This window comes from Agelaius phoeniceus, chromosome Z (assembly GCF_051311805.1).
Source record: "Agelaius phoeniceus isolate bAgePho1 chromosome Z, bAgePho1.hap1, whole genome shotgun sequence".
Classification (NCBI taxonomy): Eukaryota; Metazoa; Chordata; class Aves; order Passeriformes; family Icteridae; genus Agelaius; species Agelaius phoeniceus.
Window position 1 is genome coordinate 30,153,263 of NC_135303.1, and position 14,489 is coordinate 30,167,751.

Here is a 14,489-nt window from a genome sequence, read left to right on the forward strand (position 1 = left end):
GTTCCTGTCTCCTGCTGCAAGCGACTGGACTCGCTGCACTTGGCAGCAGCTCTTGTGGAACTAAGTATAGTCAAACAATACCAAATGTAAAGTGCATCATGAAAAACACACAGGAGGCATGAGGGCAAAGCATGATTAAGAATTTAGGATGATTTCCTTTCTTTGCCTTTTATGCAGGGAATACTTAATGATGCTTTAGACCCTGGATGTGTATTTGCACAAAATAAAATGTTTGCTTAATGCAAAGATTTACAAACAGTAGTCATCTGATGGGACTTTTGTTACAATTATTCTTATTATTTTGGTTTAAATACTAGAATACCTATACAGGAGAACACAATATCTGTTTAATACCTATTACTAGATGTAAATAGAAATTAAAATTCAAAATCTGTTTTGTCGGATTTTTTTTCCGTTTTGCCATAAAGTACTTCTTATATTTCAGCTGAAATAAGCATAATTTTTTTTAATATTGCATTTGTGTTGGCCATTGAGACTATTTTGGTATATGTTTTGTAAATAACAGATTTTTTATCAGATTTATTAATTGACTGCATGTTTTTTTAAACTCTAAATCCCTGCAATTATCTTTGTGAGAATAAAAGGATATTCTGTCACAAAATAATTAAAAACACTGAGGACTTTTTTTCAACTAGTAAGAATATTAATTGGGTTCACCATCAAAATGTGATAACATGTAAAATATCTTGTTTTGCATGTTAATGCTCCATAATTGCACAGAGCTTTTCAACTTCAAAGCTCTTTACATGAATTAAGTGGATGTCCCTGGAGGCCTTAAGCAACATTTTCTTTGCCTTCAAAAAGAAGATTTGCACCAGACAAAAGCTTTGTGAAAAACACAGGACTGGGCTTTGTTTTTCCAGCCTACTGCCATTGCACAGTGAGATAAAATATCACTACCATTTTGCAGATGGAGGAAAAAAGGGAAGGTAATGGGACCATCCCTGCTCATCTCAGACTTGGTACTTTACATCAGGAGCGATGCACTGGAACAGTGAGAAACAAAATGGAACTCAGTTTTCAGAGCCACACCAACACACATTTTAACTATTTTTTTCAATTATAGTTCCCCACCAAAGACCAAGCTGCTGAGAGTCCAGTGATTACCCCCTACTGCAACCACCCCACAAACACTGAGTTTGCTCAAGCACGCATGAAGAGAAAAAAAGCATTTGCTAGAATTCAGTCAAAGGCTGTTACCTGGTACTCCACTTGGCTTCATCAAAAGACATTTGAAAAGTCCCAAAACCCAGGAGAGAAATGGTTATTCCGTTATATCAGACTGAAACCTATCACATATCACTATGCAGTATTTTCACACTGAATTTTCTTTTCATTGTCTTTTAAACCATGCTACAAATAAGAAACTGCTACAGATGTTTACAACATCAGTGCTAAAGAATGAATATTTTTCCAGCACCCTTTGCCAAAAGGGTAAGACCCACAAGTATTCCTCTTTGTACTTACCATGTGATTTTTATGCCACTTCACTGGACACAGGGTGTAATACATTGGGTTTTTTTATTGCTCAAGTAGAAAGTGCTCATTACCTATTTATGTTTATATATAGGAAAAAACAAAGAGTTATTACAAGGGGCATACTTCACACTGTTGTAGTGGTTGATTTCCTCAAGATGGTCTTCTGGGGTTTTGGCGCAGTTGGTGGAGGCACAGTTGCAGTTCTTGGAGGAGGAAAGCTATTACTGGGACTTATCCCCAACCCTCCATTTTCCAGAAGAAATGGAGGCAGTGGAGGTGGAGGAGGTGGCAGAGGAGGGCACTGGTGTGGCAGCTTTCCTGCAGCCCGGGCCGGCTTGCTGTGCAAATGCACCTCCCTGTTTTTGATGTTGTAGCGAACGTCACAGTCGGGGCAGTATCCGTGGTACTGGACCTTCTCGCTGAACCGCACGCGCTCCCTGGCTCCCGCCTGGGCACACCGCTCCTTCTCCGCCCTGTGCGCCAGCGGCGGCATCACCACCTTCTCCAGGCCACTGTTCGGCACACAGCACACATCTCCGTTCGGGACGCGGCCCGGGCCCGCGGGCAGGCCCCCGTTCCGCAGCAGGGTGCCATTGGTCTTGAGTGGGTTGGCCAAGGGAGGCAGCCTGGGGGGCTCATCGCACCTGACAGGCGTCAGCCGAGGGGGAGGAGGCGGCGGGTTGGGCTTCCGCAGCACGGTGAGGATGGCAGAGGGGTGCGCGGGCGGCTTGATGAGGGGCGCGCTGCCCCGCACCTTCACCTTCTCCAGGCTGGAGGCTGTTGTGCTGCTGGAGCTGCTGTTCAGGGTGTCTGTTTTGGAACTGTCTGTCATCTCATCCTCCAGCTGCAGATCACATGTCAGTGTGTCAATCTGGTCAACCACCTGCACAACAGCCAGAGTGAGAACAGTGAGAAAAGCATGCCTCAGAGAAGGCACAGAAAAACTAAACCATTCTCCGCTATCAGCTTGTCTTCCCCAGAACCGAAGCATCCAATTTTTTTGACCATTATTTCTTTTTTCTTGTCAATGTAATAAAATCATCATAATAAAAATGACGACAACAATAATGATAAGCATGGCTAGTTTGCTAGCTCATCACCTGAATACAAGAGAAATATAACTTGAAACAGTCTAGAATGAAATTCCCTTTCTTCCCCTCCAGGGTTTACTTGGTAGTATCATAGTGAGTGAAGTGTAATTCTTCAGCATTATGCTTTGCCTTCCGGTGCAGAAGGAGACAAAATTGTTCAACTTTAGCTTCTACATGACAGCTTCTGAACCCAAAAATTCTGCAGAGCATCTTTTATCTCTGACCTTTCAAACACTCTAGATTTAAATATGCATTCTCTGCATAGGTGATATTATACATGTAGAATCATATGTTTGATACACAATTTTCTGACATTTTTTAACATAAAAGAGACTCTGAGAAACAAAAATCTCTTTTGTGTTATCTCCCTTTATGAGCACTTTCCATAAGATCTGAAATCCTCCAAAAAAATCCTGAAATAGCATTTGCTGAAAGAGAAAATGTTCCTTGGTTTCCACTCACAAGTATTTAAGAACTCATGCACTTTATTTGAAGTTTTCCTCTACCTCCCAGAATTCTGGTTTTAGATTCTACATTGCAAGATCTTTTCTAGTCCTCCCCTTCTCTACTGATTTTTTAATATGGCATGAAAACAACAGTGCGTTTGCTTGGTAGAGAAGTTTTTCATATGACAATTAAAAGCCCTTCCTGCAAACTGCATTTAACTCAGTACCCAGTTGAACAACTGTAGTTATGAGCTACACATAACTACAACAGATGCCACAGGAAGTAGCACTGGGACACATTTAAAAACTGATCTCTGTCCTTCACAGCCTCCCAGGGTGTACCTAAAGTAATTAGTAGCTAATGTTGCTAACTAACTTTGGTGCATGAATAAAAACCTGTGCCATTTCTTTGGGTCCTTCTGGGAGACCTGTGATGTTCTGGAGGAGGCAACCCAACACATCTGAAATGAAACCAGATGTGGCCATTGTGCCACAGAAACTTTCATTTCTACTTCCTGCTTTCAATAATTTGGTGCTAATACTACTGATTTCAAACTATTTTTAGGCATATGAGCCACATAATAACTGCAAAAAACATGAAAGCCACTACTGAAGGCAGTGACTTTTTATTCAGTCAAATCAGTCCCCCACTTCTGTGTCCAGTAGTAAAAGGTAAATAATAAAAGCAAAACCACCATAAAATGAAAAAGCACTCCAGCTTTCACTGCTCATACTGTAAGCTGAGTTGCATAATACAAAATTCATAAAAATTCATATGCATCAATTCAGTTTAGTGGTCTCCTTCTCCTAAAACCAGCAAACATGCAAATAAGCATCATTCAGAGAGCTTTCAAGCATCTTTGAAAAAACTTTACAATAATTTTTCTCTAAAAGTATTGCAAACAACTAACTTATTCAATATTCTAAGTCCAGTATCATGTTGCATTTAAATTTCTATTTTTTCTCAAAAAAACAAAAAAAAACCCAAACAAAAAAAAAAACAAAAACAAAAAACAAAAAAACACACCAAAAAAAGAAAATAAAAGAAAAAAAATATACCCTTAAAACAGAGACATTAAATCCCTGAAATAATAAGGAATAAAAAAATTATTCTCAAAGTTGAAATGTACAGTTGAACTCTAGTAGCTGCCAGATCCCACACATCCCCTCCAGGGTACAGCATATAATAACTCAAGAAAATTTCACAATAAATGTAGACAAATCCCATCTGTACCAAAATTCATTCCAAGAACGACAGCTTACAAGTAAAACTCTTTATTATCACCTTCCATTACATAAGCAAAATAAGGCAGAGAGAATTTCTCAGAAGGAAACAGGAACAAAGAAAAAAAAGTCAAGTTCTGGACAGTAAGCCTGAAATTTAAACATCCCTCTGGACAGATTTGTGTAAATATAAGGGTCTGCCTATATATATCCAAATATCCTACTGCATCCTATCATCTTTTATTAAATTATAACAGTGATAGAATGGATTGATGCAAAATAAACCAAAGAAATTCCTTGACAGGCAAAGAAACAGAAAAATTATGCACTGCAGAGCAAAAAATTTTCTCAAGAGTACAGGAAACTCTGTTTATGAACTACCCTTCAAGTTAATGACTATAGAGTTTATCTCATGCCTTCTGGGCAAATGTGTAGTACACATCAAAATTTTTTTTGTCACTTATCTGTTTGTAGAACATAAATCCAGCATGAAATGGCTCTGACACAACAACACAGTTTATCTGTCTGGATTCATTCCCACCATGAGTTGTGAGTCTGTATGCTGTTCTTTTCTTCTGCTTTTTTGTCCCAGAAGGTAAAATTCAAACAAGATGAAAAAGCAACATGAGAACTCATGACTAACACAGCAAAACTGTTGTAGTTAAAAACAAAACAACATCCCTTGTTTCACAGTGCATCCTCTATGGAAGTAAGAGAGAGAATGTTAATTAAAAAAAAAAAAAAAAAAGGAAAAAAGAAAAAGGTGCTCTAGTTGTGCAGAAATGTGCCCATTCTTTCATTTCTGAATAAAACAGGACTTCATTCACATGTACAAATATTGGGGATACCTAATTTTATAGTTCAAGGAGCCTCTTAGCCATTAACTGGATTTGAACTCTGCAGATATGCCCACTTCTGCCCTGCCAGCAGTATCCTGAGGCTTCAAGCTTTGTAGAATCCAATGTGACACTCCTGAATGAACCAGGACATCAGTCTATTCTTATCTCATCTCGGATATCTAATTATCCAAACAATATTAGGTGCCTAGAGTTGGATTTCTCTACCAAAATACAAGATTACACTCTTGGCAACATGCATTTGGACTCAGAAATTCTGTGCTGCAACTAACAGAGCATGGAGAACTAACCAGTAAAATCAAGTTCAGGTAAAAAGGAAAAGAAACTTATTCAACCCCAACTAACAACAAAAAAACCCCAAAATCCCCACTGAAGTTGCAAACCATTTGCAATGCAAAGACATTTTACAGTTAACCCAATCCTCAACGTTACCAAATTTTTATATAAAGTTGCTTAAAAATACAGAGGTAGCATAACATATTGCTTTTCCACTGAGGTCAAATTGCAGTTCCTGTTTAAAAGAACTTCAGAATCTAGTCCAAGAAAAAGTCTTGTGATTATTAAAAGCAGCCTATTCTGACCTAGTATTTCCATTGTTTGAGCTGTACTTGTAAGTTTTGTCTAGTTTTTAGCTCCTCTGTTGAAGGCCTTTTACGGGCAAATGTCCTAACTTGATTATACCAATACTCAAAACCCTGTATTTCTCACAGGATGCCAGGATCTCATTCCAAGAATCTAACTTGTAATCATAAGACTAAAACAAGACACAGAAAGTAACACGTACTTGTACTTCTTGCTTGTATTAATAAACTTCTCGGAAAAGTGTCTCTACAATTAGTCACAAACACTTTTTTTCACTGTTTCTTTGTGTGATTACCTAATATACATCCAAAGTACATTTATGGAGAGTTTTGTTGTCTTCTTACAATAGATGATTCACTAGTTTTGTTTTTCCTCCTATTTAAAGGAAGGTCCCAATGTTCATATATTGAATATAGAATATAGAATACTGAATATAGAATCCACTGTCTGCCCTCAATCCACTACATACAATTGCTGAGCTTTTTTGTTACATTTAAATAAAAAAGCAAATTGCTTTTCAGGAAGGAAATTAATAGACATTTAAAGATTCATGATTTTTAAAGTTCACAGAGGTAAAAATGTGTAATATTTCTTAAGATGTTCAGCCATTTGCGTTTTTAAAATGTTTTTCAAAGATTCACATGGATTTACAAACTAGATTTCTTTTTTTTTTCTTTTTTTTTTTATTACTTGCTTCTATACAGGCTACTGGCTCTCAAAAAAGCTGCATAAGCAAGATGGAACTTAGGTGATATTACTTCTGAGATGGAATAGGTATAATTCATGTAGTACTCTTTTGTACTACACCATAGCTATGTGCAGCTATGAGATTTAAAAGTTTGCTGAAGCTTACTAGAAAATCAATAGTAATGGACAGATGCTGAATTTGATTTTAAATCAACCAAAATCAAATCATGTCATGAGACTAGTTCTTGTTCGGAGAATAAAATAAATTGTGGTGAAATGAAAAAATTGGTGGACAAAATAAATGGAATAAAGTGTATTTTCTTTTTTTATTTTTAAAGCAATCCCAAAAACTTGCAAAGTTTGACATAGACAAATATTGCACCTTTTGTGCAAAAATTAGCTACCTGACAAGCCACAAAAATAAATATGTAATTAAGAATAAGAGCAATCAGCTCTACCATGAAGAGCCAGCTCTTGGCTTTAAGTAAAGGACTGGGAAATATGCTATATCAGTAGCTCTAACATCTCATGATTGCACCTCTCATCCTACAAAAATTGTTCGCTCGCTACAATTAGTACCAGAATCTTCTAGAAAAACTGTCAAACTATTTACATTCCCATCACTTCAGCTTATGATTTCCTGTACAGTTATTAGACCTTTGTTGACAAAAATGAAGTTCAATATATACAGGAAACATGAGACTAGCCCAGCTGGTCAGATCATGCTGCTAATAATGCCAGGGTTCTGGCTTTGATCTCTGCATGGACCATTCACTTCAGAGTTGGCTTTGATGATTCTTGTGGGTCCCTTCCAACTCAGAATATTCTGTGATTAGGTCTGTGATATCTAAGGACACAAACAAAGCTTCTTCCTTACCAAGTGCCTGTAAATCCCAAATTACCCCAGAGTTAAAAATTAATGAAGCAGAGGTCCCTGTTAACAGTGAGAACTAATATCTCCCTTTACAGTTTAAGCTGCATAACAGCAGAATAATAACCTTTTCTCTGGTGCTTGCATTTCAGCTTCAATCCATGGTCATATCTTTTGTATTTTCCTACAGCAAACTTCTCTACATTGCTGCTACCTGTCCCCTTCCCTACCCCCAATCCCCAGAGAATACAGCTTGCAGGTCAAGAAGAGAAAGAACCAAAATTAGACTAGAAACAAGTGTATAATGTTGTGTAAGCTAAAAAATTGCCAAAAGAAAGCAAAAGAAAAGCTGTATCAGGAGAGACAAGTGGTCTACTTAGTACAATATTGTGAAAAATTACAAAAAGCAAGTGCTCAGGACAGAACACTAGAAAAGTCACACAGAAATATTTGTGTAGAACTTTATTCCATTCTCAAACAATTTCTCACTCAAGAACTTCCTAGCTGATGTTGTATTAAGCAGATCTTGACATACTTATCTACAGTGAGCATATGAACATGTCTGTATCTGGTTGAACCTGTGCCAGCTTTTGGCATCTGCCCAAGTATCCTCCAGTTACCCACCTTCATTACACGTAAATGCCACCTACACCTCTTTCTGCTTGAGAAAAAAAAACCAGATGCTTTTATAGACAAAGTGCTTAATGAACTTGCATAAACTCAAGCTGTAGCTGTTTTGTGAAACTACAGCTACAGAATCTCTCTCAGTCTTGCAATTGGGTTGTGGGTTGTTTTTTTTGTTTGTTTTTACAATGTATCTATCAGCATCTTCGTATATGAAGCTGTATTAATAAGTAATGTCTGTTTATGCTAAAACACTGTAAGAAAGCACTGGGGATTAATTCAGTATTTGAGTAAATACAAACTTCCATGCAGATTAGTTCAGCTTTCTCTTACAGTAGTATTTCAGCATTTTAGTCACTCATACTGCAGCAGCTGGAAAGAGCAAGGCTGATGTGAAGCCCTTGGATGTTAGAGCATCCAAGAGATCAACCCTATCCAAAGCAAAGTTACATACATCAAGTCTTTGCCACCACAAAGTTTTGGGCAAAGAATACATTAGTAACATCAGCAAACTAGTATTATGCTTTAGAGTACACTAACACATTGCCACAGATACCCTAGGCTGGACAAGGTCTCAAAGACCCCCTGCCCATGAGCAGGAACACCTTCCACTAGATCTGTCTGCTAAAAGCCTCATCCAACCTGGCCTTGAACAGTCAGGAAGCAGGCACCCCCAGGTTCCCTGGGAAGCCTGTTCCAGTGCCTCACCACCCTTGCAGAAATGGATTTCTTCCTGAGATCTAATCTAAACCTCTTTCAGTTTGAAGCCATTTCTTTTGTATTATCACGACATGCCTTTGCAAAAAGCCTCTCTCCATCTCTCTTCTGATACTGGAAGGCTGCAGTGGGGTCATCCCACAGCCCTCCCTTCTCCAGGCTGGACAATCCCAGTTCTCTCAGCTTTTCCTCATAGGAGAGGGGCTCCATCCCTCTGACCCCCTGAGTGGCTCTGGATTTGCTCCAGCAGATCGATGTCCTTTCTATACTGGGAACCCCAGAGCTGGATGCAGTACATTCCATCTTAGCCTCTGTAAATAAATGAAATTCAAAATGCCTAGTTTTCAGTGACAGCTATTACTCAACTGCTCCCTTACATTCTGAAGTAGTCTGAATGCCAAGTTAGGCTGGAAATAAACATGTAAGTGAAAATTTATGACTATGTTGGGCTCCTGAGAATCTAAAATGGCCATGAAAACTCAGCATCATGATTCTGAATTAGCAGTTCAGGGAAAGGAAACTGGGAAGCCAACATTCAAAATCCTTTTTTTTTAAAAAAGCCTTTTCTTCCACGACAAAATAATAAGGAAAAAAAAAAAAAAAGAAAAGAAATTACAGCAAGCTGCTCCTCATGTTCCCATTTAACTCCTGTGAACACTTTTGGATGAAGTCTCATAGGGATGTTGTTTGGAGGAACAGAGACATGAAGGCAGATATGTAGCATATATTCATGATGAATAGTACAATTACGATTCTTGTCACACACAGAAGAAGCCTGATAAAACTATGAAAAACAAACAGAACCCTGAGAAAATAAAGTAAAAAACAAACAAAAAAATCCTTCTGAAAAAAGCAAGTTCAAATAATATTTGTAACAAAAAATAGCCATTCTAAAATATTAATCGGAACAAGTCAGTTTCGATTTGGTCTCATTCGTTTTTAATGGCAACAGAATTCCACACTTCCAGTTGAAATACTGGAAATGAGTGATATACTCACATCATCTCATATTTGTCAATATAGGAAAATAAATAATTTCACTAAAAATAAAGCAGATTAAATCCATTTTGTCACATCTAGATCATCACAGAATGATGACACTTGTCCTAACTCTGGCAAGAAGTGCAATGATTTCACGTGTAGCACGTTACCCAGGCTGAAAGACAAACTCAAGCTCAGGCTCAGCACTGTGTAAGCACAGCAAACCAGTCCACAGACATGGAAAAGCAAGTACAATGCATGTCTCTATGGGCAGCAGTGCTAACTAGCTAGCCGAGTTAACCCAGTGCTACCCTGGAATCTGTTCAAAAGCAGACTGTGAGAGCAGCAAGTAGGTCAACACTGGAAAAATACTCAGGACTAGGAAATTAAAAAAAAAAGCTTTTAAATACTAAACAAATGAATGAATGAAGACTGCCTCATAAAATATAAAGAAAATTTGATTTCACGACTCACAAAGAAAACTGGAACTTAATGGGAAATAACAATTTTTCCTCTACTGCAATTGACTGATGTCACTTATACTCCTTTATTTTTCTTACTCTTCAAATTTAGATTTGACATGGTAGATGGTAGCCTGCATGACTATTTAAAAAAGAATATCCAAATTTTATCTTTATATTATTAGATAAGAAAAAAAAAGGATGAAGCTGGGCATATCACATATACATCTGATAGATAATTCTGCATACAATTCTTTTAAATTCATTGGCACAAAGAAGGAAATTTAAAAGACAAACTGCTAATCAGAATTCTATGCTTAAATACGCATGTAATAAAAGGTCTTCCCTGTAGAAAATTTTGGGGAATTAATATTAAATCCTTGTTTACATGTTTCAGTTCTACTCCTTGCAGCTTACTACTGCTTTTCTTTCTCAAAATGTAACAAAATTGAAGATGTCTGCATGTTGACAAAAACCAAGGAATGGTTAATCTGTGCACTCTCATTATTGCTAATGTTTTCTGAATAAACATGTTGTAAAACAGCTGTAAATGCAATAGCACAAAATCTTAGAGATTTTACTCCCTACATAAAAATCTTTGACATAAACAGCCATTCACAACGACTACAAATACAGTGATTTGCCTAATTAGAAATCATATTAATTTAAATGAATGCTAAATATTTGTCCAAGCTCTTAACTATTAAGGTAAACAGAACGTAGGAGTTCCTAAAAGTATGTTAATTAATGCTAACCATGGGAACTGTGGAGACTAGAAGTTCCTTTGTAGGATTAGAAAAATCACATATTTTCATAAATACTTTCCTAGGTACACTTTTCAAATACCTTACTAACAGCTATCGTTAAACAAACAAACAAACAAACAAACAAATAAACAAACAAACAAACAAAAAACATGTAACATCACAGCTCTGAATTAAATATTTAGCATACCCAAAATAAATTTGCTGAGAAGCTGATAAACAATTTCACTGCAATTCTTTTGTTAATGCTAGTCTTAAGAACTGGGTATATTTCTCTGATTTTAAATAAACCATCTCACTATGCAGGGTATTAATTGGCATCCTTCCCTTTCCCCTGGCCCTCTAAAACAGGTTCCAGAAAAAAAAGTTTATCATCCTTTTGTACTAAAACAAAAAAACCCATTCTCCAAGAACAGCCAATGTATCTTTTCTGAGACCACATGTTAGGCTGTTGGACATTATGATTTAAAGGATTTTATTAGTAAAATACCCCTTTGAGTCTAGATGGCATCCATATTTTAGTATTTCAGCACCATTTAGGTTACAGCTCCAAAGTCACATTTAAGCCCAAATGAAATGTGCAAGAAATTTACATTAACTGGGAAGTACTTACTCCTGTTGGACAGTTTTTAAAATACAGTTTCAACACAGATGAACAGAACTAGAGGATTAAATACAAAATTTAAAGCAAATTTTAGATGAAGTGACAGCATTCTCTGCTTTTTACACTCAAAAAGATGGAAAGCCTGCTAATGCAATAGACCTTCTTTCAGACACACATGAAATACTCTTTCTGTGGATAAGTCCTATCCTTGAAAGATGTTCTGTTTATGCAACAGGTTGAACTATCTGCCAGGATAAAAACAATGCTATAGGTAATGATGATTATTATTAGAAAGTTTGCATCTTTTTCTGCTGGGAGGTCTTAAATGCACAAGCTCCCACCTCCCCCTCACTCTGCTGGTGAGCTGCACATAACAACAGGAAGAAAGAGTACTACAGACATTTTTCCAAGAATGAGAGAGTACAGAATATTTTGCAATAATGACCCTATTGAAAGCTTCTTGGAACTCAATCTGATCTTTTCCATCTGGATGTACTGGGCAAAACACATCACAGGAGACAGCCCATGGTAAGCTTACACCACTAATAAGTAAAAGTAATGAATCAGCAAACTCTGTTAACAGATAAAGTAATTGTTAAATGACCTCGGCTCACAGTGTATCACAACATATTTTAGTAAATTAATTAAAATAGTATTTTTTCTTAATATTTAAGAATACAATTTTTTTTCCGATTCCTTTCAATGGGCACCTGAGAAGTATATATAAAAATAGTTTTATCTCATTTTCGGTTCTATATATTAAGCTTTTGTCTGTTTATAAGACATCTAAAACTGAGCCCTTCAAGTGATTATGACTAACATATTTCAGAAAGTGTAAGCAAACTGTAGCTAAGTATTTTTAAATAAATAAATAAATGATTCAACAATAATTGCACATTCACATTACCATAACAGGATCATTGCCAAGAGAGTTGTTTAACAAAATTCAAAGCAAACAATGTAATATTACCTGTTTACATAGATGGTTAGATGTTTTACAGTTAAAGCTGAATGCAATCAAAGTCACTTATTTTAGAGTTCAAAGAAAGCTATCTATCTGCCTTCCAGTCCAAAAAGAAATTAATAAATTGGGAATGCATGAGGAGCAAAGGTAAAGGAGCAGAATTTTTAGCTAATGTTTGAATGTTTGCAATGATATACACTGCCCCCTCCAAAAAAAAAATATTAAAAAAAAATTAAAAACCCAGGAAATCTCTAGCTCAGGTATTTCCAGCACATTTGATGGAGATAATCATTTCAGTGTGCCAAAATACAATACTGCAGATGTTTTTTCAAGCTAAGACTATTAAATTTTTGTCCTTGTAAGACCATTAGCTCATGTTTTTGGCACAAGTAGCTGCTGCTCCAATTCTGCTTCTTGTTGCAGATCAGCTAGCTAATAACACAAAAAAACCAGAAAGTTTTCTTTGCTTTTGCTTTTACTTTTCTTTGCTTTTTCTTTTGCTTTTACACATCCCAAAAAACTGCTGGGCCTATTTGGCTGTAACACACTTGCGCTCCCTGCAATACTGAACTATTAAAAGAGAATTTGGGCATCCCACAAGGTACATGGTGTAGTACTCAGTACCACAACACTGTGTTTTTACTGCTGGTGATCCAGTCCCTCTCCTGTGTACTCAGTTCAGATGCTTCTGCATCTGTGGCATAGGTTTTCTTTGGATAAAGTCAGTTTTGCTGTTTCTAATGCAAAAAAGAGGCATGACTTTCAGAGGCGTTAATGACAGGCTGAAGGTGAAATTCTGAAGAGGTCTGTTCTCCTAGGTAAGTCAATAATTTCCTTACAGAAGTAAACTACAGTAGTAGAATACATTGTGCAGGGAGTAGAAAACAGATTTGGAAAACACAGTGGTGAGCAGGGTGGGTGTCTGCCTCAGCCATGCAAATAACAAACTGCAGTCAAGATTCAGTACAGCTACCACAAATTTCCAACCAAAAGATAAAGTCAAAATGATTCACTCCTTTAAAAGACTTGTTGATGTTTAGCCTTTGAAGCCTGGTTTTGCTTTTTGGATTTCATGAAAAGCGTTTTTAGTTGAGCGAGCATCTTACTAAAAATTATATGGAATATTTAATTTAAATTTATTTATTTCAGTAATTATTTCTATAGTGATTTTGACTATATATAGAAAATCTGATCCAAACCTCAAGACAAGAGAAAAAAAAAATAGCTGTCTGTATTTGCTGCACCTTCCTTTCACAATGTCTTCTGGGGTTTACAAGACAGGAATACTTTTTTCCTTCCTCTCCCTTTCCCTCTCCCCACTCTCTCCCTCCCTTCTTCTTCTCCCCCTCTCTCTTCCCTCCTCCCCTCATTCCCCCCATATATCAGAAATTCTGCTCAGGTCAATCACAACAATGCCTCAACTACTAAAGCATTTCTTTGATTGCCAACAATCCACTTTGAAGAGTCCTCACCTCATCTCATCCTTATAAACCTCAATCCCTTCCTTATAACTGTAGTACTTGTGGCAGCAGGAATGAAATGTTTTGTACCTGGTATTTTGAAGTGGTCCTTAGATGTAAAGATGTAAAAAGGGAATTTTTTCCCGTGCAGCTGGCAGGATGCACAGAGAAGAACTAGAAAGACAGATCAAGTGCCCCCTTCTGCTGCTATCCTATGGAGGTCATCTTGGCTGGCTTTGATTCAAAGAAAAATGCAGTTCCACCATTCAAAAGAACATGGTTGGTGAGATGTTAAGCACATGAGACTCTGGTGTATGCATTGAAAGATACCATGAATCTCATCAGATATAGTGCTGTTCAAAATCTTTTCAGATAGCACTGAACAAACAGTTGTTTCATTTTCTGGGCTATTAGTGAAACGAAAATTATACATGTAGACTATAAAGCCGTAACTCATATTTTAATACTGACACCTATTATTCTAGAGTCAATATTTTCCCTTTTGGCAAAGCAAAAGTAAGTTGTGAATGTAGACTTGGGGTTCAGGCCCAAAAATGAACCTGAATACCAAGGTAAAAGGCATATCTTTTTAACTTGAGAAAGTGCTGCAAAATGCATGAAAAATATAATCTGTGTTTGAAAAATTAAGCAATCCT

At 36.9% G+C, this 14,489-nt stretch overlaps 1 protein-coding gene across 8 annotated transcripts in view; it reads right to left on the reverse strand.

Annotated features, from left to right (window-relative positions):
* PRR16 (proline rich 16) overlaps nucleotides 1-14,489 on the reverse strand; it is a 142,930-nt gene that overhangs the window by 46,675 nt on the left and 81,766 nt on the right. For 4 of the 8 annotated variants that reach the window (XR_013179834.1, XR_013179835.1, XM_054652431.2 and 1 more), the window contains exon 2: nucleotides 1,624-2,383. Coding sequence is in view for 2 of the 8 variants with exons in the window: in XM_054652431.2 (XP_054508406.2) it covers nucleotides 1,625-2,383 (759 nt within the window). In the remaining 6 variants the exon portion in view is untranslated. Of the gene's footprint in view, nucleotides 1-1,488; nucleotides 2,384-14,489 lie in introns of all 8 variants that reach the window. The other 4 variants (XR_013179830.1, XR_013179832.1, XR_013179831.1 and 1 more) reach the window with 1 other exon arrangement.